Raw genomic sequence first — 27,783 nt, forward strand, 5'->3', positions numbered from 1 at the left:
AGTGATAAGCAATCTAGTGATGAGTGTGTGCATATGATTGAGCAAAATGGGCAATCTGGGAGGTACCGAAAACACTCACCAGGAGGGAGTTGTGCTTGCTCTTGTAAGGCAGGCAATGTTTTCAGGGTGTTACTGGTGACAAGGTCTCATATGCGACTCAGTCCCAATAGGGACCAGGCTTGACAAGAGGCTGGTTCGGTAAAGGCAGGGTAGAGGTTTGGGTGGTTGAAAAAGGAGAGAATTGGGGAGCGAGGGGATGCTGGTTTAAAAGGGCCCCGTCATTTTTCACAAAGTCAAAGGGAGTGTTGAGTTATAGGGTTGGTTACAGTGCCACGATCAGAGCTGGACATCCACAGCAAGTTAGTCACTGCTAGGGGGTGAAGATCAATCGCTTCCAAACTCACCCACAATGGTAGTTCGGTTTTTACGTGATACAATGTGAGCTGGGCTAGTTGGGTAACATGGTAGTAACATATGAAGTGAGGGACCTCTAAACCCCCACTGAGCCTACTGCGTAGCAATAAGGTTCGTGACACTCTGGGTTTCGTAGGGCCCCATATATATTTGTATACAAAATTTTGTATAACTCTAAAAAAAATAAGAGGGGAATGCAACCGGAAGGACTCTATAAAAGGTATAGAAGTTTAGGTAATAAAGACAGTGATGTAACAGTCGCCACGCGCCCAAGCCAGGAAATGCATATTAGCTGCCAAGAAGAGAGCAAAGAAGATAGATGAGATAACATAGGGAGGTAATTTGCCTGGAAAAGGTGGGTTGTGTTGCTAGTCAACTTTATTCCTAGGAATGGGATTGATGACGAAGACCATGAGAATTGAAAATGATCCTGCAGGTGATTGAACTCAGCCTGTGGAAGGGACACATTGAGGGCCCCGCATTTGGACTGGTTGACCTCTAGACCTGATACTACTGCAAATTTATTTAACGTATGGATAAGGTTTGGCAGTGTTGTACGAGGGGAAGTGATGAATAATGAAACATTGTCGGCGAACAGGCATAGTTTATGGGTTGTGAAAGCAAGTTCCAGACCTTTAATATTTGGGTTTGTTCTTATCAGGGCTGCCAGGGGTTCAATTGCTAAGGCAAAGATTAGGGGAAAGAGTGGACAACCCTACCTGGTTCCCCGTTGAATAGTAAAGCAGTCAGAACGAAACCCAGAATACTTAACATATGCTTGTGGTTGATTATACAGAGGAGCTTATCCACCGTAAAAAGTTAGGGCCAAATCCAACGGAGTATAAAGGGTAGGTAAAGACCATGAGACTGTGTCGAACGCTTTCTTAATATCAAGGGACAGGAGATGCATGGGTATCTTACGGGATCTCGCTAGGTGTTGTAGCAGGATTAAGCGTTGGATGTTGTCGCTAGCTTGGCGTTGCGGTATGAAACCCACTTGATTTTTGTGGATTAGCCCCCCAATGATCAGGTTGAGTCCAAGTGCTAATATTTTGGCTAGGATTTTGATGTCCAATTTGAGCAGGGAGATGGGCCTGTAATTGGACCAGAAGGTGTTATCAGTATTGGGTATCATGGAGAGGGCTGTCATCATGTCCCGGCAGGTGTGTTGCCGAGAAGAGCATTGAAGGCGTTTGAGTGGAGCTAGTGTGTAGGCAAATGTTTTAAAGTACGTACTTAACAGGCCGTCAGGTCTAGGATGTTTATGAGGTTTAAGTGACTTGATTGCTATTAGGACTTCTTTGGTTGTAACAGGGCACTCCATGGACTCACGATTGGCATTGGATAACTTAGGTATACAAGAGTTATACCGTGGAATAGTGTCTATGCCTGATTCAAAGGGAAAGAAGCCATCGCTTTGTATAATTGTGCCGATCTCTTGCGGAATTCGGAGAGCACTTTAACATGATTACTTGAGTGGATATCTTTAGCCAAATTGAGTCTTATAGGATTGCAAACAATTTCTGGGCAGCAAAGAGGCAGAGCCAAGAATGTGTCTGGTTTGTTGGCCTTGTCCAATTCAACCTTGTTTTTTTCTAGATGGAGTCTGTTGGGCTCAGTATGGGAGGACTGAAATTGGAGGCAGTGGTGGTGGTACTCTGTTTCGAGTTGCTGTAATTGAAATTTTTTATTGTGGTGAAGGTGTGTGGAGACCAAGATACAGGTACCACGGATCACCGGTTTATGCGTTTCTCATTAAAGGTCGGGAGAAATATCCAGTATTGTGTTATGCAAGAGGTATTCCTTAAGGGCAAGCTGGATATCAAAACAATAGAATTTGTTGGTTAGGTGTGCATCATTATAAAACATACATCAGGTGTGATCCCTGGATTGGGGAATCAAAGATGAGACAGTAGTGATAACTGCACAGTGGTAAGACCATGGGATAGGGTGCATACAGGAGTTCAGCAAAATCAGCGAGCAGGCCATAGGGACAAAAATGTGGTCTATCCTAGAGAAGGATTTGTGCAGGTAGTAAAATGTGTAATTCTGTTTTGAGGGGTTACATTCTCTCCAGGAGTCAAGCAAGGAAGCATATGGAGATTTATCAAGGTGCAGATGGAGTACTAGGTTTGAGTTGCCGCACATGAATAAAGTTCCCTTACAAAGAGTTCGTATAACCTGTAGGAAGTGAGAGAAAAATGGATTGGGATTGTTGCATATTTTGAGACAAATTTTGTTTCAATGTCCTGTAGCAGGCCCACAAGGACAATGTAGTGGCCCTCAGGGTCTCTAATCTCGGCAAGGGAGGTAAATGGTACGGTGTGATAAAAGGCTAGCAGAACCCCTCTTTGTTTTGTACTGGCAGAAGCAGTAAATACTTGGGGATAGCGGGAGCTAAAGAACTTTGGAGCACTGCAAGTCTCAAAGCGTGTCTCCTGTGGGGGGCTACTACTCCAGCTTTCAGCGACACAAACGACTGGAAGGCTTTAACCCTCTTATTAGGGGAATGGAGTCCCTTGACATTTAGAGATAAAATGTTTAAGGAGGCCATCTGGGGAACGGGGTAAATCATCGCGGGGAGACACCGGGTCCATGTGAGCCAACCGACCTCGTAGGAAAAGGGGTAGCAGGAAAAACTAGGAGAATTTTGAAAAGCAGGAAAAAAATTCTGTAAGGCAAACAATTAAATAACAAATACCTAGGTGGTTGGACTCTACTGCCCGTCCAGGTAGTGCACAGACTCTTTAGCCAGCCCGCTAGCTGAAGAATGAGTGCACCAGAAAAGGGGGGGGAGCAGTTATTGCTCCCCGCTGCATATGGGAAAAACAGATCAGTAATATATCAAACTCAATTACTATTTATGGGTCAGTATCTTACTAAAACAACCATTTAACATAACGGGCTACAACAGTATCATCAAGTGCCCTATGGGCAGGGGCGGACTGACCATTCAGCCACTCGGGCACTGCCCGGGGGCCCCATCAGGGTTGCCATCCTTAGTAAAACCAGGGACAATATGTAAAAATCAGTTTTTTACATCTGCCTCTGAAATGTCCCTTAACATCCTTTTGGTCTAAAAATCCAGAGATTATAGCTGCCCCATCTCTCCAGTACCTTCTCAGCCAATAGAAACATATATGTGTATATTGTGTGTACATGTATGTGTAACCTGTGTGACTGTATACTGTGTGTGTGTTTGTGTATACTGTGTGGCCCCATAATCTCATTGCCTGGGGGCCCCATAATCTCCTATTGCCCGGGGGCAGCAGGAGTTGTCCGCCCCTGCCTATGAGCACAACGTTGGCAAGGGAGTAGGATGAGGAAGGAGGGATAGGAAGGACTGGGAGAGCTATGGGGGGAAGACAGGGGAGGGGAAAGAGGGGAAGTGGGAGGAAAGCAGGGAAGGGAAGGATGGTAGGAGGGCTTTAGGGTACAAGGGATACTTGGTCATGGAGATATCAGTTGACAATAAGCATCCGTGTAGCCTAAATACACTGCCTTAGCATGGATTCGTCAGTAGCAGGGTCATAATTCACACAAAACATTTTAACAGTTCAATGTAGAAAACTGAGTGGTATTAAACAAAATACAAGACATGTTAGTGGATAACTAGGATCTGAACCTGTGCAACCCAGATAGGGTTGTGGAACCTGCAGAGGCTTTCTGTTTGGATGTAAAGAGTTCACATCAGGGTACGGCCTCTGGGGCCCCGGTTGTATAGAACCTACAAATATTGAGCAAGGGGGAGGTTCCCCACAAACAACCAAGGATAGTTACCCAGAACGAGGGAGAATAATACAATAAGTTCAGTCAGGTATGAAGGTCTTCGGATCTCGGAAGCCGTTGGTAGGTGCTGAGAAGGAGCTTTCTGGATGGAGGTTGGACCCGGGTGGCTGCGATTCGGTGTGGCGCTATAGGGGTGAACAGCCCCGTGTTCGGGGCAAAATAGTCTCGGACTGCTAGACTTGGACTACAAGTTGCAGGGATTCCAGTTGACTCCAGGTTGCTGGCCCTGACTGGTGAATGGGAATCGCCATGTGTACTTGAGCTGGTACTTCAGTAAGATTTGAAGCTGAGGCACGGCACTTTGGTGAGTGGTAGCTTTAAGGGTCCTATGCAGCATCATTTCCATATGTTTGAGGAAGTCCTTCTGGGATACCTGTCTGTGGCAGTGCAGGAGAGCTCTGCCTCATCCTCATCACTGTCCACGTGTCCTGATCTGGCTGGCGATGCTACGTGCTTCTGTGTTAGGGCCTTCACCGTCATTTTGGAGGAGGCATGGGCCAAAGCCTCTTCGATAGGTTTCGGCTCTCTCTCTCACGAGAGTGAGAGAGAGCTGTGCATGATGTCATAAGTCTAGGTTTTTTACCAGAAAAGAAACAGGAAGTAGGGTGTATAAGGTATTTACTGGCAGAAAAAAAATGTTTTACTATCCTAAGTTAAAACAAGGGCACATGTACTGCGACATACTGAGCATGATCCCCCTCCCTTCGGAGACTGGGCAGCAGGGCAGTATTTCAACATAACGACCCCAAACACACTTCCAAGACAACCACTGCCTTTCTAAAGAAGTTGAGGGTAAAGGTGATGAATTGGCCAAGCATGTCTCCATACCTAAACCCTACAGAGCATCTGTGGGGGCACCTAGAAGGGGGAGGAGTGCAAGGTCTCCAACATCCACCAGCTTTGTGATGTCATCATGTAGGAGTGGACTCCAGTGGCAACCTGTGAAGCTCTGGTGAACTCCATGCCAAGAGGGTTAAGGTAGTGCTGGAAAATAATGATGGCCACACAAAATATTGACATTTTGGGACCAATTTGGACACCCCCACCCAGGGGCACACTCACCCCTGTTGTCAGCGATCCAGACACCAATGGCCACGCACAGAGTCACCCGGAGAAAACCCGCACTACCACACAAATTTTTGTATAATCTTTATTTTCTTCATATTTATAAAAAAATACATATAAATATATATCACAAAAATAATAAAAAAGACATTTTCTATTACCGTATATACTCGAGTATAGGCCGACCCGAATATAAGCCGAGGCCCCCAATTTACCCCCAAAAAACTGGAAAAAATTATTGACTCGTGTATAAGCCGAGGGTGAGACATGCCTGTCCATCCCTGTGTGTCCGTCCATCCCTGTGGGTCCATCCATCCCTGTGTGTGTGTCCATGCATCCGTGTGTGTGTGTGTGTGTGTGTCCATGCATCCGTGTGTGTGTGTGTGTGTGTGTGTGTGTGTCCATGCATCCGTGTGTGTGTGTGTGTGTGTGTCCATGCATCCGTGTGTGTGTGTGTGTGTGTGTGTGTGTGTGTGTGTGTGTGTGTCCATGCATCCGTGTGTGTGTGTGTGTGTGTGTGTGTGTGTCCGTGCATCCGTGTGTGTGTGTGTGTGTGTGTGTGTGTCCGTGCAGCCTACCTGTGTCCAGCCTGCCTGTGTCCGTCCAGCCTGCGTCCCGTCCAGCCTGCGTCCCGTCCAGCCTGCGTCCCGTCCCGGCCCGGCCCGTCCCGGCCCGTCCCGAGCCGAGCCTCCGTCCTTCAGCTCCTCGTCGGCGGCCATTCTAGGATTCAAAAGCCGCGCCTCCGTCGGTGATAGGCGGAACACTCAATTTCCCACTGACTGCTGTTCCGCCTATCGGATGTCCGTGATAGGCGGAACACTCAATTTCCCAGCAGCCTGTGTTCCGCCTATCACGGGCATCGTCTCATCCTCGTCCGTAGTACGAGGATGAGACGATGCCCGTGATAGGCGGAACACAGGCTGCTGGGAAATTCAGTGTTCCGCCTATCACAGGCGAAGGCGGAGCCGGAGGCGCGGCTTTTGAATTCTAGAATGGCCGCTGTCTGTCTGCTCGACACGCTGATCGAGCGGGCAGACAGCGATGACTCGAGTATAAGCCGAGGGGGGCACTTTCAGCCTCAAAAAAGAGGCTGAAAATCTCGGCTTATACTCGAGTATATACGGTATCTGTTTTATCTCCCCCCCCAACCATTCTTTGTCCTAGTATATGTTTTAAACCTCACTCTTTTCCTTGTTTAATCCATTTCTATGGGGATTTCCTCATTACTCCCTTCTGTCCTTCCTACCCTCTCCTCTTATTCCCGTTCTCCCCTTCCTTCCTTCCTTCCTTCCTTCCCTATGCTTTACATAGGGTATCCCATTCTCACCAACCAGGGTTTCCACATTTTTTCAAATTCTTTAAAATTAAACTCTTTGTATAAGCTACTTTTTCCCACCATACCATTTCCATAACTATACTAACCCAGTCTCTTACAGATGGCGGTTTCTCTGCTTGCCATCTCTGCGCTATTTTCTTGCCTGGAAAAGACATCTCATCTCTACTTTAGTTATGCTAGCAGCTCCACCTATTCCCTTCCCAAACCTAAAATACATAGTCTAGGGTCCATTTCCAGCATTGTGTCATATGTCGTATTTATGATGTCGAGGATCTCTGACCAGTACCAGAACAGTTTCAGGCACTTCCATACCATATGTAACAAATTCCCCATATTCCAGCATCTAGGGCACTTGGCATCTATTCCCCACTCGAACGGTCTCTTAGGTGTATAATATGTCCTATGTATTAACATCAAATACGAGACCTTCTGTGCGGGTGGAACCGATACCAGGTGTCTTCTCTATAATATTCTCTTCCACTGCTCACCCGATATTGTTCCTAGATCCTCCTCCTATTTTCCCCTACTGTTAAGCTGTTCCGGACCCTCAATACTTCTGCCGCATATATATGGGTAAATTTCTGATATAAATCCCCCAGTCCCACCCAGGCTACCTATTCTTTGGTAAATATGGGAGTTACACCAAACCGAACCTTGTTTCTCAAATTGAACATTTAAAGCATGCCTAATTTGTAGGTATTTATAAAATGAGTGTTTGAATTTTCGTCCAAAAGCACTGGTAATTCATATAAAGTCAAAGATTTTATATGCTGTAACACAGAAGGTGCTGTATACGTTTTAGAATGTAGTTGCGGCCTACAATATGTTGGCCGCACAAAGAGACTTTTAAGGATCAGACTCAAAGAGCACATACAGAATATTCTAAAGGGGTATGATAAACATAGTGTTTCTAAGCATTTCGCTACTCATCACAAAAAAGACCCCAGGCATTTGAAATTTTGGGGCATTGTCCCATATGCTAAACATTGGAGGGGTGGACACAAAGTGAGGACCCTAAGCCAAATAGAATCGAAATGGATATTCACGCTTGACACTTTTAGCCCCAGAGGATTAAATATTGAGTTCGACTTAAACTGCTTTATCAGTAATTTTTAACGTTTTTATGTTCTCTTTTATATCTCCTGCCTCGATTACATACTATGATAATATATGTATATTTTAATAACTTAATAATTTAATAATTTTTTAATCTTTGGTCTTAAATTTTGGACTGTATTTTAGAGGATTAATTTATGGAGAATGACTGAATTTTTATATGCTAATTGAACTGTAAATACATACGTCATTCCCCTATACGTTTAATTTTAGGTCTCTGATTTGAACTGGAAAATTTATGTGATTGGTCTCGCCTCTTTTTATTGAAATTATTTTTAATGAAATTGCTATTTTTATCTAATACTCTGTTTACATAAATATTAGTATAATGCATTTTTTCTCGTATTAATATATATATTTAGAAATACGAACGTTGTTGAACCATTCCCTAATTTTAAAGTTATAACTAAAGGAAATAGGTTTTAAATTCTGGGATGTTTGATTGTGTTTTTAGTAAAATAATTACATATTTTTTAGTAGCTGTTTTTGCGATGATCCTAATTTAGCCACCGACACTAGAATAAAGACTGTTTTGTTCAATGGCAATTTAGGACTCCGACAAAATGGCCGACGGGTGATCGTATGGAATATGGAGTTCCCGCGGCTATTTCTGTCGGAGTGATATAAGCACGTTACACGATGCGAATCGTTACCTTAGACATATAGTCTTACGGTGGATTCGTAATTTTAAATTAATTTTTATTCGGTCGTTGTCGTTTTTTCTTATATTGTCCATACCCACTCGTTACTATTTTTTATTTTTTTAACGAACTTATTGTGAAGTACGGAGGGAGTCGAGATATAGAACGGTACATATTTCCGGCATTCTAATTACCCGTCTTATGAATGCATGCCTTAGCTATGCTAATGCAGGTTGATTCAGTTGCCCGTTTGTGTGATTACACACTCTAGCTACGTAAACAATGGGCGGACGCGATCCGCCCAGTACTCTCATATAAGCTCTTCCGATCCCTTTAGAAATATCCCAGTTGAATTCCATTCGAGACGTAACGCGTAGGAAATCGGAAGTGACGTTCGTATCATCCATCGATCCGTCTAGTTGTGTGTGCCAGTTTATTCGCTCCCGTTTATGAGTAGATATAGTTTGTTTTACAAATAAATCGTTCATTTTAAAACTACTACACTATGGAGGATATCTTTTACTTGTTATTTTGAGCATTGTTGGTCGGCTAAAACTACAAGGAAGAGTGGCACTGTCAGAAGTCCCAGTCACAGTTCATCTGACCCCCTGGAATTTTCCCCTGGAAATTTACTTTCTCGCTGTAGCCTTACAGCTGTGAGGTAATTATTTAGGATTATCCACACTAACACGGGATACCGCTTGGAGGAGAGCTACTTTGGCACATTTGCACTTTATGTTTGGTTGTGAAATCACATTTTAGATCTGCATGATTGGACTGTGTATGGGACACTATCGAGATTTACTATTTGTTGCTACTATTTTTTTGCTATTTTTTTCCTTTTTATTAAGGATTATACTGTTGGCTTTTACGGTTTTTGCACTTTTAAACCGTTCATAGATTTTTTTGGACTATTTACTACACTAAGTTATTTATATACTATGTTTGTAGTTTTATTTTAGATGTCTGACTCCCCCTTTTTTGTTTTTATCTTAGACGATTCACTTTATTTTATATAGCTATTGCAATTCACTTTTTGCACAATATAGCGGGAGCCCCCCCCCCCTCCCCTCCCCGTTTTTTATCGGTTCTTATTGTATAGGCACTAGTAAGATGCACTATTAAGATATATATATATATTTTTTTTTATATCAGATGTTCATTTCTATGCACTTTTACAGTACCACACATTTTGCACTGGTTTTTGATATTTTGTGAAGGATTGACAGTCACTTTTTATCACATAAGCTTATTGTTTATTTTTTTCTTTTGGTATTTAAGGAAGCACAACACATCCCCCTTCTGTTTTGTCGATCTTTATTGAGAGTTTACTCATAACAGTGTCTGCTGCTCCGATTAGAACTATTTTTTCATTCCACTTCCAAAATTGTTCTTTTTTGCCATAGAGCGCAGGAGCTTCTTTACATATACAGTGTTTGGGTATGTCGTATTCCTCTCTCAGTGCTGTAAATGTTTTTAATGTACTTCCCTCATACAGCTGGACCAGCCTATCTATCCCCTTTATTTCCCATTCTTTGATCTTCCCCATTATCTCGTGCTCCCACAAGTTCCTGTTGTTCTAAAGGGGGGTATATTCTATCACTCCACCTTGTCCTTAGTGACTTCACTGCTTTCCATACCTTTAAGGCTAGTCCTACCGTTGGGATTCTATTAACAAAAGAGTTTGCCTCCAAAACCTCCACTTCTGTCTTATGGGGTGGCCCTGATATCATTAATTCCCCATTCATACCTCCTTAGGAGTGAGTCTTTACTCACTCCTAAGTGCTGCAATTGGGCTGTTAGGAAATAACTCTGTGGATGTGGCACCGCCATACCCCCCTCCCTTGTTGATAACTGTAAGGTTTGTAAACCTATCTTGGACTGGCCTCCCTTCCATACAAGTTCTCTAAACAGTATACATTTTTTAAAACCATTTCTTGTGTATCCATATCGGGGAGTTATGCAATAAGTATAGTAATTGTGGCATCCACAACATTTTAATCAAGTTGCATCTCCCTGCAACCGATAATGGGAGACTCCACCAGATTTAATTAAGCTAAAAGGGGAACTATGTTGTTATTTATATATTTATTTGGGTCTCTTGTTTTGTATATACCTAAATATTTCATTATCTCAACTACTTCCAATTGGGGAATTTCTGCTAGTGTTTGATTCTTAATGGGATCCACTGGCATGAGTGCCGATTTCTCCCAGTTTACAGTCAGTCCCGAGCGTCTTCCAAATTCTATAAGGGTGCTCATTCGCCTAGGAAGAGGGGGACGTCATCCACCTATAATGCGATTCTCTCCTCGCCCTAGCCATTACTAATAAAAAAAAATTAATAATAAAAATGCCATAAATCTTTCCCTCATTTTGTAGATGCTATAACTTTTGTGCAAACCAATCAATATACACATTTTTTTTTATTACCAAAAATATGTAGAAAAATACATATTGGCCTAAACTGAGGAAAAAATTAGTTTTTTCATATATATTTTTGGGGGATATTTATTATAGCAAAAAGTAAAAAATATTGCTTTTTTTCCCCAAAATGTACGCTCTTTTTTTGTTTATAGCGCAAAAAAAAAAAAAAAAAACAAAAAAAAAAAAAACACAGAGTTGATCAAATACCACCAAAAGAAAGCCCTATTTGTGGAAAAAAAAAAAAAAAAAAAAAAAAAAAATATATATATATATATATATATATATATATATATATATATATATATATATATATATATATATATATATATATATATATATATATATATATATATATATATATATATATATATATATATATATATATATATATATATATATATATATATATATATATATTGTAGGGGATCAGAGGGGTGAACAGCCTGCTCAGATACAGTCCAGTAAAATAAAAATGCTTTATTCAGCAAACTGGCGAAAACAAACAGGGGACACGACAGGCTTGTCTTGTCACACAGGTACAGGCAGGGTTTTTTTTTGAGCTGGAACTTGGTGGAACTTAGTTCCACCACCTCTGGCTCAGGCCCGCTGCTCCCTCTGGCTATCGTGTTCACAATGGCTCTCAATGGCTCCCACAGATATGATCTCTTGAGTGACTCCCACTGAGTGCAGGATGGGGAGAAGGGAGATGCAGGTGCCCGGTGTGCAGTGCAGATCCCGGCAACCCCCACTGGATGATCTTCCTGCAAGCGAGAAGGCAGAGCCACCTACAGTGTGAGGGGAGGTACTAGAGGCAACTGGGTGCTTCAGCATAATACAGCAACAGAAGTAAGATATGTGGAAGATGGTAGAGCTTTTAGGGTGGGAGGGTGAAGATGAGGGCAGTGGAAGGGGAGATGCATACAGAGGTCAGAGCTAAAGAGGGGTGAAAGTGAGATGTGGATGAGGGGTGCAGAGGATAGCAGCTGTGGATAAAGGCTGAACTCTGCGTGTAGTGCACCCCTGAACTTTGCACACTGCAGTGCACCTCTGAATTCTGCACTCCATAGCATCCCCTGAACTCTTTAAATAGTGCACCTCTGAACTGTGCATTTTGTAATACTCCCCCCACCCCGTAACTCTGCACTCTGTATGTAATGCACAACCGGTATAAGACCCTTCCACTGTTAGAAATATGTGTGTGTGTGTGTGTGTGTGTGTGTGTGTGTGTGTGTGTGTGTGTGTGTGTGTGTGTGTGTGTGTGTGTGTGTGTGTGTGTGTGTGTTCTACTGTTGAGTTCCTGTGCCTATTTTCTGAGAAAAAAGCCCTGGGTACAGCTCACAGTTCAGCAGCATACAGGCTTACAGGCAATAGTTCATGGCTGTAATCAGAGCTACAGACTTATGCGGTTAAGCTCACCCAGCAAGTACACAATCCAGCAATGGATCTTTTCTCACAGTGTGGTGCTGTGTCTCTCTTGCTCAAACAGCCCCTCTCTGACATTTTCAGCTCAGCTGGCAATCAGCAGGTACCTGCCCTCTTCAATTAACCCCTTCTTAACCCTGCCCCAGGCTGACCCTCTACATATCTCTCTCCCCCCCCCCCCCAATTCCAGGTCAGGGGTAAGGTAAGGCTCAGGCGTGTTTCGCAACCACACATGCAGAGACCGCCAGGAAGTAGGCACTGCACGGCACTATTCACAGGTAATGAGACATTTCCCAATCTGTGCAGCCACGGATCAGAAAAATGTCTCACTGCCTGCGAGAAGTACTGTGCAGTGGCGACTTCCTGGCGGACTCTGCACGTGCGGTTGCGAACATGCCTGAGCCCATCCTTAGGGGTCTGGACACCACGAACCAAGTGGCAATAAACCCAGGAAAGGGCATCCACATTCTGATGTACCTTTCCTAGCCTATGTACCACTACAAACTTGAAGTCCAGTAGAGCAAGGAACCACCGGGTGATTCTGGAGTTTTTGCCTTTATCTTGGGCCATCCACGTAAGGGGTGCATAATCTGAAACCAACTTGAAGGGTTGGCCCAACAATTAGTAGCAGACTGTCTCCAAAGTCTATTTTATTGCGACACAGTCCCTTTCCACAATGGAATAATTCCTCTCAGCTGGCGTGAGCTTCCGGCTCAAGTACACAACTCAAGTACACAACAGGGTGCTCACCCCCCCAACCATCTGGGACAGTACTGCACCCAGACCCAACTTTGAGGCATCTGTTTGTACCAGGAACTCTTTTTGGAAGTCGGGAGATACCAACACGCTGCTTCTACAATCCACTGAACAACAGTTGCGTTCTTTCCCTTAGTGATATCAGTCAGAGGTGCTGCTAGGGCTGGCAAAGTTGGGGACAAATCTCCTTTAATAGCCCACAATTATCTTCCGGGACACAATGATCTTCCGGACCTTCAAACTGACTGTCAAGACCTGTCTATCTTTTCATGGTTTGATCAAGTTGATGTGGTAAATCTGGTAAGGTTTACGTTCGGTGGGCTGATGGACTTTATAGTTGACCTTGCGCACCCTCTCAACTATCTCAAAGGGTCTTTGCCACTTGGCGAGAAACTTACCTTCTACAGGTAGGCACTAACACCAGCACCCGATCCCCAGGTTTAAACTCTGTAACCTTATACACAACTCTGGGCGTTTTGCGCAGCTTGCAAATGTTCCGGTACCGGTAGATAATTTGTTATTTGGTCCTGCATTTGAGAGACATGTTCTACCAAACTCTGATATGGGGAGTTCTACCCACGTCTCTTTCATTATGTCTAGTAGTCCACAGGCGTCTCTCCCATAAATCAACTCAAAGGGGGAGAATCCAGTGGAAACCTGGGGTACCTCTCTTATGGCAAACAAAGGAGGTAACAAGCAATCCCAATTCCGACCATCCTCCTCAACTGCTTTCCCTAGCATTGCCTTTAAGGTTTTGTTGAACTGCTCCACTAACCCGTCAGTTTGTGGGTGATACACTGAAGCCCGCAAGTGTTTAGTGTTTAATCTTAAACAGTTTACAGAGTTCCTTCATCATTTTTGACATGAACGGGGTACCTTGGTCTGTTAAGATCTCGGATGGGAGTCCTGTTCTCATGAACATCTGAACCAACTTCTGTGCAATGACCTTGGATGAGCAATTTCTTAAAGGGACCACTTCCAGATACCTAGTGGCATAGTCAAGGACAACTAAAATGTATTGGTTTCCCCTAGCTGACTTGGGTAGAGAGGTCCAAGTCCTGGGCTATGTGATCAAAGGGAACCTCGATAATTGGAAGTGGTACCAGCAGAATGCAAAATGGGGTGTTGGAGCGGTTCTTTGACTTGTGGGGCGGGACTCACAGTAGTCCTTAATTTCCCGATATATACACCGGGCCAATAAAAATGCTGTAAAAACCATTCCTGAGTTTTAGCCGCTCCAAGGCTAAAGGTGACCCCTAAATACAAGACTATGAGCCAAATGTAACACACTAGACCTACAGTGCCTTCCAAAAGTATTCACCCCGCTTGGCATTTTTCGTGTATTGTTGCCTCACAACCTGGAATTAACATGGATTGTTTGAGGATTTGGATCATTTAATTTACAGAACATGGCGACAACTTTGCTTTAAAATAAAAAAAAAAAAAATCTTCAAACAACAAATAGGACAAAACACAAAAAGTCAATGTGCATAACTTTTAAAGTATTGACTTGGGGGGTTTCCCCTTAAACCACTCAAGTGTTGCTTTAGCAGTGTGTTTGGGGTCATTGTCCTGCTGGAAGGTGAACCTCTGTCCTAGCCTCAAATCACACACAGAGTGGTACAGGTTTTGCCAAGAATATCCCTGTATCCATCTTGCCCTTGACTCTGATCAGTTTACCAGTCCTGACTGCTGAAAAACATCCCCACAGCATGCTGCTGCCACCACCATTTCAATGTGGGGATGGTGTCCCCCCCCCCCGGTGTTTGTTTTTTGTTGAAAGTAATGGCTCTTCTGGCCACTCTGCTTTAAAGCCTAACTCTATGGAGCGTACGACTTATTGTTGTCCTATGTACAGATACTCCAATCTGTTGTGGAACTCTGCCAGGGTTACCTTAGGTCTCTGTGTTGCCTCTCTGATTAATGCCCTCCTTGCCCGGTCTGTGAGTTTTGGTGTGCGGCCATCTCTTGGCAGGTTTTCTGTTGTGCCGTGTTACATAGTTACATAGTTAGTAAGGTTGAATAAAGACACCAGTCCATCCAGTTCAACCTGAGTGTCTACAATTGTCCCCATCACTTTACATTGCACACTCACATCAGTCCCTACCCTCAAGGAGCCCACAATCCAAGGTCCCCATTTATATACTAGGGCCAATTTTGGACAGAAGCCAATTAACCTACCTGCATGTCTTTGGAGGGTGGGAGGAAACTGGAGTACCCAGAGGAAACCCGCACAGGCACAGGGAGAACATGCAAACTCCAGGCAGGTGGTGTCGTGGTTGGGATTCGAACCAGTGACCCTTCTTACTGCTAGGTCAGAGTGCTAACCACTACACCACTGTGCCGCCCATTTGGTTATGATAGAATTGATGGTACTCCTGGGGATCATCAAAGATTTGGATTTTTTTTTTATAACCTAACCCTCACTTGTACTTATCAAGAACATTGTCCCTAACTTGTTTGGAGAGTTACTTCGTCTTCATGGCAACGATTGCTTAGTGGCGCCTCACTTAGATTGCACATAGGTGGACATCATTTCACTAATTATGTGACTTCTGTAGGTAATTGGTTGCACCAGAGCTTTTTATGGGCTTCATAACAAAGGGGGTGAATACATACGCATATGCCAATTTTTTTATTTCTGAAAAATAGTTTTATGTATATATTTTTCTAATTTTACTTCACCAACTTAGATTATTGTGTTCTGATCCATCACATATAATTCCGATTAAAAAAGACATTGCACTAAAGGCTTTAATGTAACAAAATGGGCAGAAAACCAAGGGGGGGGGGGGGGGGGGGTGAATATGTTTGTAAGTCACTGTAAAAGGTTTGGGTTCCACCAGTTGTTCCAACGCTTCTTTATCGACTTTTAGTTACTCGGTACAACATGTCATGATTCACAGCAAAATGGGGGAACTGCACAACCGCCCCAGGATGCTGTGATTCACCGTTTAAGACTGTTCCCTGGTGGGGATCAAAGTGGGGTCCCTCATCTGAGCACTAAGGAAATCTTCCCAGGAGCCCCGTGATCTGACATATCTGGCTCAGAGAAGGTACTATCCACTTACAATCCTGCAAACCACTCCAGGGGACCGGGCTCACTTCCTGCAGGTTCGGCAACCTGGTACTGCTCCTCAGTACCAACCTCCTGCAACACAGTATTATTTACTACCTCTGTGGGTTCTTGCTTTTTGGGGCAAACCCCCGAACCTTTACACTTTTGTTCATACAAGTCCCAAAACATGGGGAAGTCTTGGCCAATTAGTAAGTCATGAGGTAATCCTGGGACCACCCCAGCTTTTAGTATAGCAGTTCCTGCTGGTGTACACAGGGTTACACAGGCTACCGGATAGTTTTTAACATCACCATGACACCGATGACCCAAACTGTCCACTTTGTACTAGCTTTCTTTGCAACCCGTCAGCTCAGAGCAGAACAATGACACTGCCACAGTCAAGGAGCGCTAACACCCCGTCCGTTGACCCGCAGTACACACTCATGCGGATTCAGGCTGTTCGCAGCACATAATGCATGAGCATACATGGAGCGATGGCGACCCATGTTGCACTCAATTAGTTCTTCCCGACTTGGGCACTGGGCCGCCAGATGACCATGACCCAGTTGATGGCAGGACCAACAGCTAACCTCATGGGGTTCCCCTTGTCGGTTCTCCGGAAGCTTAGGTCCTGGGGTGCTCCTGGCAGTTGTATTATGCCCCCCGAGCAGCCACCATGCAATCAACGGGTGCCCCCCTTCTTACTGGAATGCACTTCTTTGGAACGGGCCAGCTCTCTTGTGACAGAGGGACTCTTCTAGAACTTTTCCGCACAACTGTAGTGCTCAACAGCAGCAGCCATCTCATCCAGGGACTGAGGCTCGGATTGAGCCACCCATCGGTGGAGCTCCTTGGACGGTCCATGCAGGAAATGGTCCAGTGCGACTCTTTCCACAATCTGAGTGTGTTTGTCTTTTCCTCAGGTTTCAGCCAGTCTTGGAACAAGTGCATCAGTCGGCAGAGCTGAGCATGGGCAGGCTTAGCCTCGTCAAAGTGGCAGTCGTAGACTAGGTTCGCCCTTAAAGCGACAGTCACTTCCAGCCATGCTAAGCTTTCTGCTATCAGAAGCTTATAATCCCGTGCCGATTCAGGGGCCAAATCACAGTATACTTGTTGGGGGTCTACAGTCAGGAAAAGAGCCAGTACATCTGCCCAGTCTTTGTCAGGCAGACCTTTCTTTGCTGACACCCCTCTCAAACACCGCAAGGTATGGTTCCACGCTGTCATCTTTTGCAGGGTCTGCTGCACTGCCTTCCGGGGGTCACTCTTTACAACAGGATCACCTTTCATCATTTCAGCCTGATAGGTCAATGCCTTCTGCAGTCCCGCTAGCTGTTCAGCCAGTAAGCGGTTTGTTTCCGGTTGCATAGCATCTGCCTGGGCATTAGACATTGCTAATTGTTTAATTAGCTACTCCATGGCTTATTCTGAAGACTTCACAGCTTGTGCAGCTTTCACCCAGGATATGGGATTGGCCTGTACCCCTCAAACTGTCCATTGCATACCTCCACCAATTTGTAGGGGGATCAGAGGGGTGAACAGCCGGTGTCTTGTCAAATACTGTCCCCCATTGGATAGTATCCGCCCTATACTGCGCTTGCACAGTGCGGAGGACAAAGGAGATCCCGAAAAATCTCTGAAGATGAACAGCTTATCGTCAGCTCTACACGGGGCCTATGCATGCACTGTGTCCAAGTTCAAGCCCCACCATTCAAGTGGACATAGAGTTAGAATAAAAATATGCTGAGCAAAGGGAAGCCGTGCCCGAAGTGTGGCGAGCGAAGCGAGGGGCCCTGTTACAAAGCGGCGACTATTAAGTGCGCAGTCACCGTGTACAGCTGATGGTCAGCTGTTCAACTTCAGATACTTTCAGCGTCTCCTTGTCCTCTGTACTGTGCAAGCGCTGAGCCGTATGGGGCGGACACTATCTGATGGGGAAACACTTCTCGTCAGAACACCGGCTCAGAGACAGTCTAGTAAAAACAGGATTTTTAAAACCGCTTACCTGTCAAATCCTTTTCTTTGATGTACATCAGAGAACACAGAGCCATAGTAGTTACTATGTGGGTTAAAAGGCCACCTTTAGGTAATGGACACTGGCACGCCCCAAGACCAGAAGTGCACTCCCTATATAAACCCTCCCACTACTGGGAGTACCTCAGTTTTGTAGCCAAGCAATACAAGTGTATACCAAAGAAGGGAGGGACCTCTGTGTCCCTTGATGTACATCAAAGAAAAGGATTTTACAGGTAAGCTGTTTTAAAAATCCTGTTTTCTTTTCATACATCAGGGGACATGGAGCCATAGTAGTTACTATGTGGGATGTCCCATAGCAATGGCAACTGAAGGGAGGGAGACACAAAAAAGTAGGGCAAAAGAGAGGCTAGAGGACTCGTACTGCAGCCTGCAGTACACTACGCCCAAAGGCAATATCCTCATGACCTTTAACATCGATTTGCTAGAATCTGGTAAATGTATGAACTGAAGACCAAGCTACGGCCTTGCAGATCTGAGCCATAGAAGCCTGATGATGCACCGCCCAAGAGGCACTAACCACCCTGGTAAAGTGTGCTTTAATATGAAAAGGCGGAATTAATTTTTTTCCTTAGACCATAAGTTTGAGCACTCGCTTAATGAATCCATCCAGCCATCCGAATTTAATGCTGCATGTCCCCTTTCTGGACCTTCTGGCAGTACAAACAAAACATCTGTTTTGCGAACCTGAGCGGCTGCCTTTAAATAGACTCTGATCTCTCTTACTGCATAACTCTTCCCTAGATTGAGGCTCTGGGAAGAAAGAAGATAGAATATCCTGGTTTAAATGAAAACATGTCACCACCTTTGATAGGAATTTAGGATGGGGATACAAAACCAACTCATCCTTATGCATGATCAAATATGGCTCTTTACAAAACAGCCGCTAGTTCCGATACTCTTCTAGCAGAAGAAATGGCAACCAAAAAGATTATTTTCCTTGTCAAAAGAACCAAGGGAATTTCCCATAAAGGCTCAAAAGGCTGATTCTGTAAAGCCAATAAGACTAAATTCAAATCCCAAGAATTTAGAGGTGCCCTGACAGGGGATTGATCCGTGTTACCCCCTGAATAAAACTACGCACCAGAGTGAGAAACAAGAGGCCGTTGTAAAAACACTGACAAGGCTGAGACATGGCCCTTCATAGTACTCAAGGCCAGCTTCATTTCTAATCCCATTTGCAGGAATTCAAGGATCCTACCTATGGCATACTTCCAGGGGTGCCAAACCCTGGATCCACACCAGGAAACATATGCCCTCTAGACTCTGTAGTAAATTATTCTGGAGGCCAGCTTCCTGGCATTAACCAAAGTAGACACTACTGAAGGGGGTAACCCACAGTCTTTTAGAATGTGGGTTTCAATAGCAAAACCGTCAAATTTAGCGTCCGCAAGGTAGGATGGAAAACCGGACCTTACGCGAGAAGGTCTGGCCATAATGGCAGAGTCCAAAGGAGTCCTACTACCATCTTTATGATCTCTGCAAACCAAGATCTTCTGGGCCACCAGAATGACCTCCTTTTGTTCATGCTGGATCCTGCAGAGATGATGCGGAAGTAGTAGAACTGGAGGAAATGCATAGATCAGTGAAAACGGATCCCATGGGAAGACTAATGCGTCTGTTCCACATGCTAGCGGATCCCTCGCTCTTGACAAAGTTGTCGACTTTGTTGTTGAATCTGGAAGCGATGAGGTCAACGTCCGGAATACCCCATCTCTGATATATCGCTAGGAAGATGTCGGAGCTGAAGGGACCATTCCCCCCAGAAATAACTGTTGACGACTCAAGTAGTCCGCCTGTCAATTTTCTATTCCTGGAATGAAAATCACTGATATGGAAGGAATGTTGTTTTCTTCCCAAGCTAGAACATGATTCACCACTTTTTCGGCTGCACGACTTCTTGTGTCCCCTTGGTGATTGATGCAAGCCACGGCTGTGGCATTGTCTGATTGAACCCAGACAGGACAATCACGTAGCCTGAGCGCCCATGACTCTAGGGCCAGATGTACTGCCTGAATCTCTAGAATGTTGATGGGCAAGGTTTTCTCTGAATTGGACCATCTCCCCTGGACAGAAGCTTCTTCCAGGACTGCTCCCCAGCCTAAAAGACTGACATCCGTCGTCACCACTGTTATACCTGAAGGGTTCCACATGTACTGCCACTTTAAGGCTACCACTTTAAGGCTGGCTCCACCCAGGAGTGATGACAAGGGTCAAGGGGCATATCCATCTTAGAGCACATGTAAGCAGCATAATAAGATGTACTGTCCTGAGATGAATGTTGCAGTGTACAGTGAGTACTGAAATAAACATCCATTGTTCCAGACCAGAGTCTGGTGTCTCTCACAACTCAGAGGATATAACAACCACTTTCCAGGATAGTGGCAGAAAGGATTTCCCCTGCTGGAGGTTGCTGGATATCAACCACCAATTTAGGCTCCGACGTACGTCGAGGAATAAGCATATTGGAAAATCCAAAGCCTGAACCTTCTTGTTCCAGAACGACAGGATGGTGTTTTGTAGCAGTCTAGAGTGAAACTGCGCATAAGGGACGGCCTCGAAGGAGGCCACCATTTTCCCTGATTAAACTTTAGTTTAGACCAGAGACTGAATGGTCTACAAAAAGAAGATTGTCTAAATAGGCTAGGACCGTTATGCCCTGAGCCCTTAATCCGGCTAAAGGAGGTGCCAGAATTTTTGAGAACACCCGCGGTGTGGTGGCTAGACCGAATGGCAGGGCCACAAACTGAAAATTATTTTTTTTATCTTGAAGCGTAGAAATTTCTGGTGAGTGGGAAATATCGGCACGTAGAGATATGCATCCTTGATATCGATCGATGCCAAAAAATCCCCTCCTTGCAAGATGGAAACAAGATGGCAACAACCGATCGGATTGATTCCATGCAAAAGGATTCCGATATTTAAGTGCTGGTTCAGATCTTTGAGATCTAGAATGGGTCTTACTTCTCCGTTTGGTTTTGGAACCATGAAAAAGTTTGAATAAAATCCTGAGCCCTGTTCCTCAAAGAGAACCTCTGATATCACCTGCTGGCATAAGAGATGACCCAGAGCTAGAAAGAAAGAGAGACTTCCTTTTTGGACTTTTTCTGGATCCCTGGGAACATTTGATCTTAGAAAACGAGACGACGGAAATTCTCTGAACTCTAGTTTGTAAACTAGAGAAACTGATGAAGCCACCCATCTGTCTTGACATTGTTCCTGCCAGATCTTTGAAAATTGCAGAAGCCTTCCCCCCACCCGAGCGAGCGGGGGCGCCCCTTCATAGGGAGTCTTTAGCATTCTGTTTTGCAGGTTTTCTGCCCCAAGACCTCTTTTGACCCTGGTGCTACCCTTGGGGTCTTTCCAGTGGAGGCCATCAAGACTGCCTAGAGGCTGATGCCCCTGGCACAGGTGTGGAAGTACGCTTAAATGAGAAATGTTTAAACTTCTTCTTTACTGGTAAAAGAGAGCTTTTCCCATTAGAGATTCTTTGGATGTATTTATCCAGATAGTCTCCAAATAGCCGTTAACCATGAAAGGGAATACTGGCCAAAAGTTTTTTTACACGGTGCTTCTACTGACCAATTTTTCAGCTACAGGACTCTGCGAGAATGTATTGGTCCTAGCATAAGCCATGAGGCTTGGATAATAGAATCTTTCATAGCATCTACTGTAAAACAGAGCATCTGATATGCCAGCCCATTGCTAAGCCTGCTGATCAGGAAGAATCTTAATTATCTCCACAAAGTGTTTCTTAATGGACTGAGATACACCAAATGCCGCAAAAACCGGCTGCGCTACTGAACTTGCTAGAGACATATTTTTCTTAAAAAGAAGTTCCAACTTTTTATCTGTTGGATCTTTTAACATCAGCGCATTATCCACTGGATAAGTGAGATTTTTGTTTACTGAGGTGATTGCAGCATCAATTGCTGGAACCCCCCATTTTTTATAGAAATCCTCCTCCATAGGATAAAGTGTAGGAAACTTTCTGGGAGGATAAAACTGTTTATCCGAGTGTTCCCATTCAGAATATATAAGCTTTTTTAGCCATGAATGAATGGGAAAAGCATCCCCAGATGGTGGAGGTTTTAGTGATCCCAAACCAAAGGTGGGTTCATCAAGAGCCTGCGCTGCATGCAGCAAAAAGGTTGAACGAGCCAATTTAGTAAGAGAGTGTACAAGCACACTGTCTTGTGATAACTCCCTCTATATTAGGATATTCGGAAGAGGATATATAAGTATCTTCCAAATCTCTTGGAAGATCTTCCTGATTCTCTGCCCCTTGTAGCTCAATATGAGGGTCCTTAGCACTGGATGGGGATCTGCTACGCTTAGACCCACTATGGAGAGTGATCATAGCATCAATCTTCTTTTCCAAATTAGAAATGGTAGAAGAAAAAAAACTCCTGAGTGATATATATAGGCGCTGAAGTGTCCAGCACTGCTGCAACATTAGTCTCCCCAGCTTTTCACACAGCGTGCTGCGGCAACATACAGGCTTTCAGGCAACACAAGGGGTCCGTGACTAAGAACGCCCAACTTACGAACAGGGCGCTGCAGGGACCCTCTGCCGTTCTGCGCATGCGCAGAAAGATGGAGACTCAGAAAATGTAGGAAATGTCGGTAATTGGCCGCACATGCGCAGAACAGCATTCGACGGAACATCGGTAATGTCCGTACTTGTCATTCTGTGCATGCGCGGCCGACTCACAAACCTTTCCGGATTACAAACAGGAGTAAAGTCCCTAATGGGTTTGTAAACCGGGGACCCCCTGTAGATCATGGCTCCATTCAGAGCTACAATATTTTATGTGGTTAAGCTCACCCAGCAAGTACACGACCCAGCAATGTATCTCATCACACAGTGTGCTGCTGTCTCTCTCTCTCCTACTCAAATAGCTCCTCTCTGACACTTTCAGCCCATCTGGCAATAAGCAGGTCTGAAGGGAAAGTACCTTCCCTTCTCAATTAACCCTTTCTTAACCCTGCCCCAGGCTGACCCCCTAATATATAAAGGCACATATTGCCAGTTGATTATAAATATTTGTGCATCTCAGTAGTGAGCGAGTACATGGAATCGCCATTTATCAAACATTTTGTCATTGTTATCAAAACATGTATTCTGATTAAGCAGAGATACTTTTTACAAATGTTTAGTTACAGGATGTATAAACTGTTCTCGTGTTTGTGGTCAAATGCCATTCACATCTCCAGTTGTGAAAAGGCATTTTCCCAGAGAATCTGGAAGTGACACCTAGGTGCCATCCCTTTGTGAATATAAAATACAATTACAATTTGATTAGGCCTTCAAAGAGGCTTACACGAGACCCCCACCACCTTTTAGAGTGTATAAATGTAGTCAGGCTCCCAGCTTTAGTTAGAACAATATATTTGAATGTATACCATGTACTATACAAAGTTGTTCTCCATGCTTGTGGATAGCTACATGCCTGTATATTAAAACACATCATCTTGAATTCGACTTCAGCTGTCAACGTTACTGAAAGCCCTTAAGTTCTGGGTTTTCCCTATCAGTAGTGCAACATGATTTGTTTTTAATTAATTTTTTATTAGCAAGCATAAGGCCCCTTTCACACTGGCATTGTGATCAGGCCCACCTGTCAGTTTTTCAGGTGGACCCGATTGTGCGCTCCATTTACCTCTATGGAGTGGCAGATGTCAGCGGAGACATGTCCGCTCATATCCAATTCAATCCTGTCTGTGAAATACAGACGGATCAAAACCCTATTTTCCATCCATCTGGCGGATCGGATTGGATAAAACCAGACAGGTGGTTCGTTTTCATCCGATCTCCCATAGAGGTGAGCGGGGCTCTGACAGGTCTCTGTATAGTGACCGGAGACGGGCCTGTCTTCAACCTGCTTAGTGGCAATGTTACGAGGGGGCATTGTTAGGACTAGTAAGGTTTAGCCTGGAATTCAGCTTTATGTCAAAGTGTGTGTGTACATAAAACATTTCACATTTGTGTTTATCTGGATATTTCTGAGATTAGATTAGTTTACCTTCTGATCCTTCTGTTAGAGGGGTCTGGCCTCTAGATAAATTAAATGTCCCATTTTCTGTGTAGGAAACATCTGCGTCCGAATGCTCAGAGTCAGATATAGTGAGTTCTTTTGCAACTGCAGAGTCATCCAGCTGTGGAAGAAATTCACATTAGATGAGTGTGCACGCAGAAAGCTGTAAGAATTCCATATGCATGGCTGTGTATGCCCCAAGTTGCTCTCTTCGGAGTGTGCGCAGGGGCTGACTCTCTCCCCCCACTGCTACATAACAGCACTGGGTCATCATCATTAACCACTAGCAGTGTAAATGAAGAAAAGGAGCAAATGATGCATTTCCTCATACAGATGTATCTGGGTATTTCTCCACTCTGGAGAGAGCATCACTTGTTAGGTTTATACTGCTTTTTGGGGCCCCGTTACAGAGATTTACCCTTACTACCCACTCATCCTGCTGACGTTTTGCCAGGCAGGAAGTTAGAACAACTCCCCTACAGCAACACAACAGAAATAAAGTAGGATACTTACTGTGAAGTCCTTTGCTTGGTGTTTATTAAGGACACAGGGTTGTAAAACAACTGGGTTGTACTGCAGCCTACAAGAATTTAGCAACTGGCAACAAAAAATAGTGACCAGCTTGGCATAACCCCTCCCAGTCCCAGAATGCTTCAGTTTTGTGGAAAGAAAAAAAAGTAGTACTAGGCACTTAATGAACTCCAAGAAACAGATTTTAAAGTGTCAATAAATCCAGACTATGAAATACTCTGATTACTATCTATAGAACAATATGCAAATACTCACAAAGCCACTGCTAAAGCATTTCGTTTTGTGTAGAGTGAAATATACCTGGTTGATCCTACCTTCAGCTGTCCCTCTCATCCTCTCTATGTCCCAACTGCAGCCAGAGATTGTGTAGACCAGCTACTATCATCTACTAAGCATGTTCCAGTTTCAGTTCTCTCCAAAGCTCTTAACTGGAGTTGGGCGCCCCCCCCCCCCCCCCCCGTTCGGTTTGCACCAGATCTCTCGAACATCACAAGTTCAGACCCAAACCCTGTTAAAGTTTATGGGACCTGAACTTGAAAAATCAAAAGTCCTGAATTTTGAAAGCTTATATGCAAGTTATTGGCCAAAAAAAAAAAAAAAAAAAGACTATTGGGGCCTGGGTACTGCCCTGTAGAACATGTATCAATGCAATTTTTTTTAAAGATAGTTTTTAGAGGAGCAGTGATTTTATGATGCATAAAATGAAACAGTCTGCTCTACTTTAGTCTGCCTGTAAAGTACAGCATCTGTACTGTGAATAGAACCTGCTGCAGCAAACTGACATTTATAAAGAAAAAAAAAATGACAGTTAAATTCCCTGAAATACAATACCATTGCCGAAAATAAAAAAAATGGCAAAAAAGAAAAAACACAAACGGCGTATGGGTCCCCCCTCCTGAACCATACCAGGCCACATGCCCTCAATATCAGGGGGTGCTTTGGGACAGGGGAGGAGGGCTCTTCCCCCCCCACCCCAAAGCATCTTGTACCCATGTTGATAGGGACAAATGCCTCCTCTCGACAACCCTGGGATGTGGTTGTGGGGATCTGCGGGCAGGGGGCTTATCAGAATCTGGAAGTCCCCTATAACCCTCAGATCCCAGCCCCCTCCCCATGTGAATTGGTATGGGGTACATTCTACCCCTACCCATTCACAAAAAAAAAAAAAAAAAAAAAAAAAAAAGAAGTGTCAAAAATAAAGAGACACAAAAGGCAGCTTTTGACAATTCCTTTATTAAAAAAAAAAAAAAAAAAAAAAAAAAAAAAAAAACAATGTCCCCCTATGTAGATCCATTGTCAACGGCACAGCAGGCATTCGGCAGTTAGCTTTCGTCATGGCTTGAGCGTTTTTTTTTCCGGGTCCGGAGGGCATCATGATTGACGATGAATCTACATGGGGGAGATTTTGGAATTGTCAAAAACTGTCTCCTGTATGTATTTTTAGCACTTTTTATGGTGAATGGGTAAGGGTACAATGGGCCTGATATGGCTTAAGGGAACTTCCATGCCGTTTTTTTTTTCATTAAACTGTCAGCGGGGAAACCCGTTGACAGCTGATAACTCATCCATTGTTAAGGGATGTGGTGGCTGGCTTCCTGGCCAACTCCTCAACAACCAGCTATTCACTGTGCAGTGATTGGGCAAAGCTTTGTCCAATCAGAGATTAGAATGCACTGTGCAGCGCATTGTGGGATGCTCGAGGTGTTCGTCGAATGGCCGATGTTCGGGCAAAACTTTTGCTTAGCTAAAACTGTTCGCCCAACTCTACTCACATGGGCTGCGCAGATAAGAGAAGGAAATGAAGAGTAGAGAGTCACATGTGGCTGGACACAGTGGTAAATGGCACTCCCCTCCCTCCTCATCCATGTCCTCCTATTGTTAAACACTATTGGGGGGATATAGTATGCTGGCCAATTACATTCAGTAAGAAAATAACAAAAACAATCGTCTTTGATTCTGCCTACACCATATTAATGCACAAAAAATACACGTTCGATAAAGATAAATAGGGAGCTGTAAATCTGTAACGCCCTTCTGAAACTGCTTTTTTTAGTCATGTGACCAATCAGGGCCGTGCAGACAGACTCACACTGTAGGGAGGATACATCAGCAGAGTAATAAAAGCTGCTCCCAAACATCTTTCCTGCAGATGCCAAAGAACAGGGAAAGATCATGGAACCACACAACAGCGCTGCAGGAACAAAGTACTTAGAAGGTTCACAAAAAAAATACAGTGTCATGATATTTATGATTTATGGCAATGAACACCCCTTTGCTTAGTATCACTTTAACCACTTAAAGCGGAATTCCGCCGAAAAAAAAAAAAAAAAAAAAAAAAGAAGAAAGTCAGCAGCTACAAATACTGCAGCTGATGACTTATTATTAGGACACTTACCTGTCCAGGGTGCCCGCAATGTCCTAACCAGAACTGTTTCTTGGCTCCAGGGTGCAGGCGCAGGCATCTTGAGTAAGGGAATCAGGAAGTGAAGCCTTGTGGCTAGGCTCCCAAAAAGTCCCCCACATGTGGTATCCCCATACTTGGGAGAAGCAGCAGAATTTATTTTGGGGTGTAATTTCACTTATGCCCATAGCATGTGTGAGCAATATATCATTTAGTGACAACTTTGCAAAAAAAATAAAAAAAAATAATTAATATTCCTGCAACTTGTGGCAAAATATAAAATATTTCATGGACTCAACATGCCTCTCAGTAAATAGCTTGGGGTGTCTACTTTCCAAAATGGGGTCATTTGGGGGGGTTTTGTGCTATTTTGCCATTTTATGGCCCTCAAAACTATGATAGGTAGTGAGGAGTGAAATCAAAAATTTGCACCCTTAGAAATCCTGAAGGCAGTGATTGGTTTTCGGGGTGCCGTACGCGGCTAGACTCCCAAAAAGTCCCACATATGTGGTATCCTCATACTCAGGAGAAGCAGCAGAATATATTTTGGGGTGCAATTCCACATATAACTATGACATGTGTGAGCAATATATCATTTAGTGACAACTTTTTGTAAACTTTTTTTTTTGTGTCATTATTCAATCACTTGGGACAAAAAAAAATATATTCAATGGGCTCAACATGCCCCTCAGCAATTTCCTTGGGGTGTCTACTTTCCAAAATGGGGTCATTTGGGGGGTGGTTTGTACTGCCCTGCC

General features: G+C 44.1%; 1 protein-coding gene across 5 annotated transcripts in view; it reads right to left on the reverse strand.

The window, feature by feature from the left end:
* Nucleotides 1–27,783, reverse strand: part of RETREG3 (reticulophagy regulator family member 3) — a 489,061-nt gene that overhangs the window by 31,938 nt on the left and 429,340 nt on the right. For 4 of the 5 annotated variants that reach the window (XM_077459456.1, XM_077459453.1, XM_077459455.1 and 1 more), the window contains one exon: nt 24,082–24,214. The exons of the other annotated variant lie outside the window; for it this stretch is intronic. In XM_077459456.1, coding sequence (XP_077315582.1) covers nt 24,082–24,214 — 133 coding nt within the window. The remainder of the gene's footprint in view (nt 1–24,081; nt 24,215–27,783) is intronic. 5 annotated transcript variants of the gene reach the window in all.

This window comes from Lithobates pipiens, unplaced genomic scaffold, assembly GCF_037356315.1.
Source record: "Lithobates pipiens isolate NorthernLeopardFrog02 unplaced genomic scaffold, aLitPip1_a1.2 Scaffold_28, whole genome shotgun sequence".
NCBI lineage: Eukaryota > Metazoa > Chordata > Amphibia > Anura > Ranidae > Lithobates > Lithobates pipiens.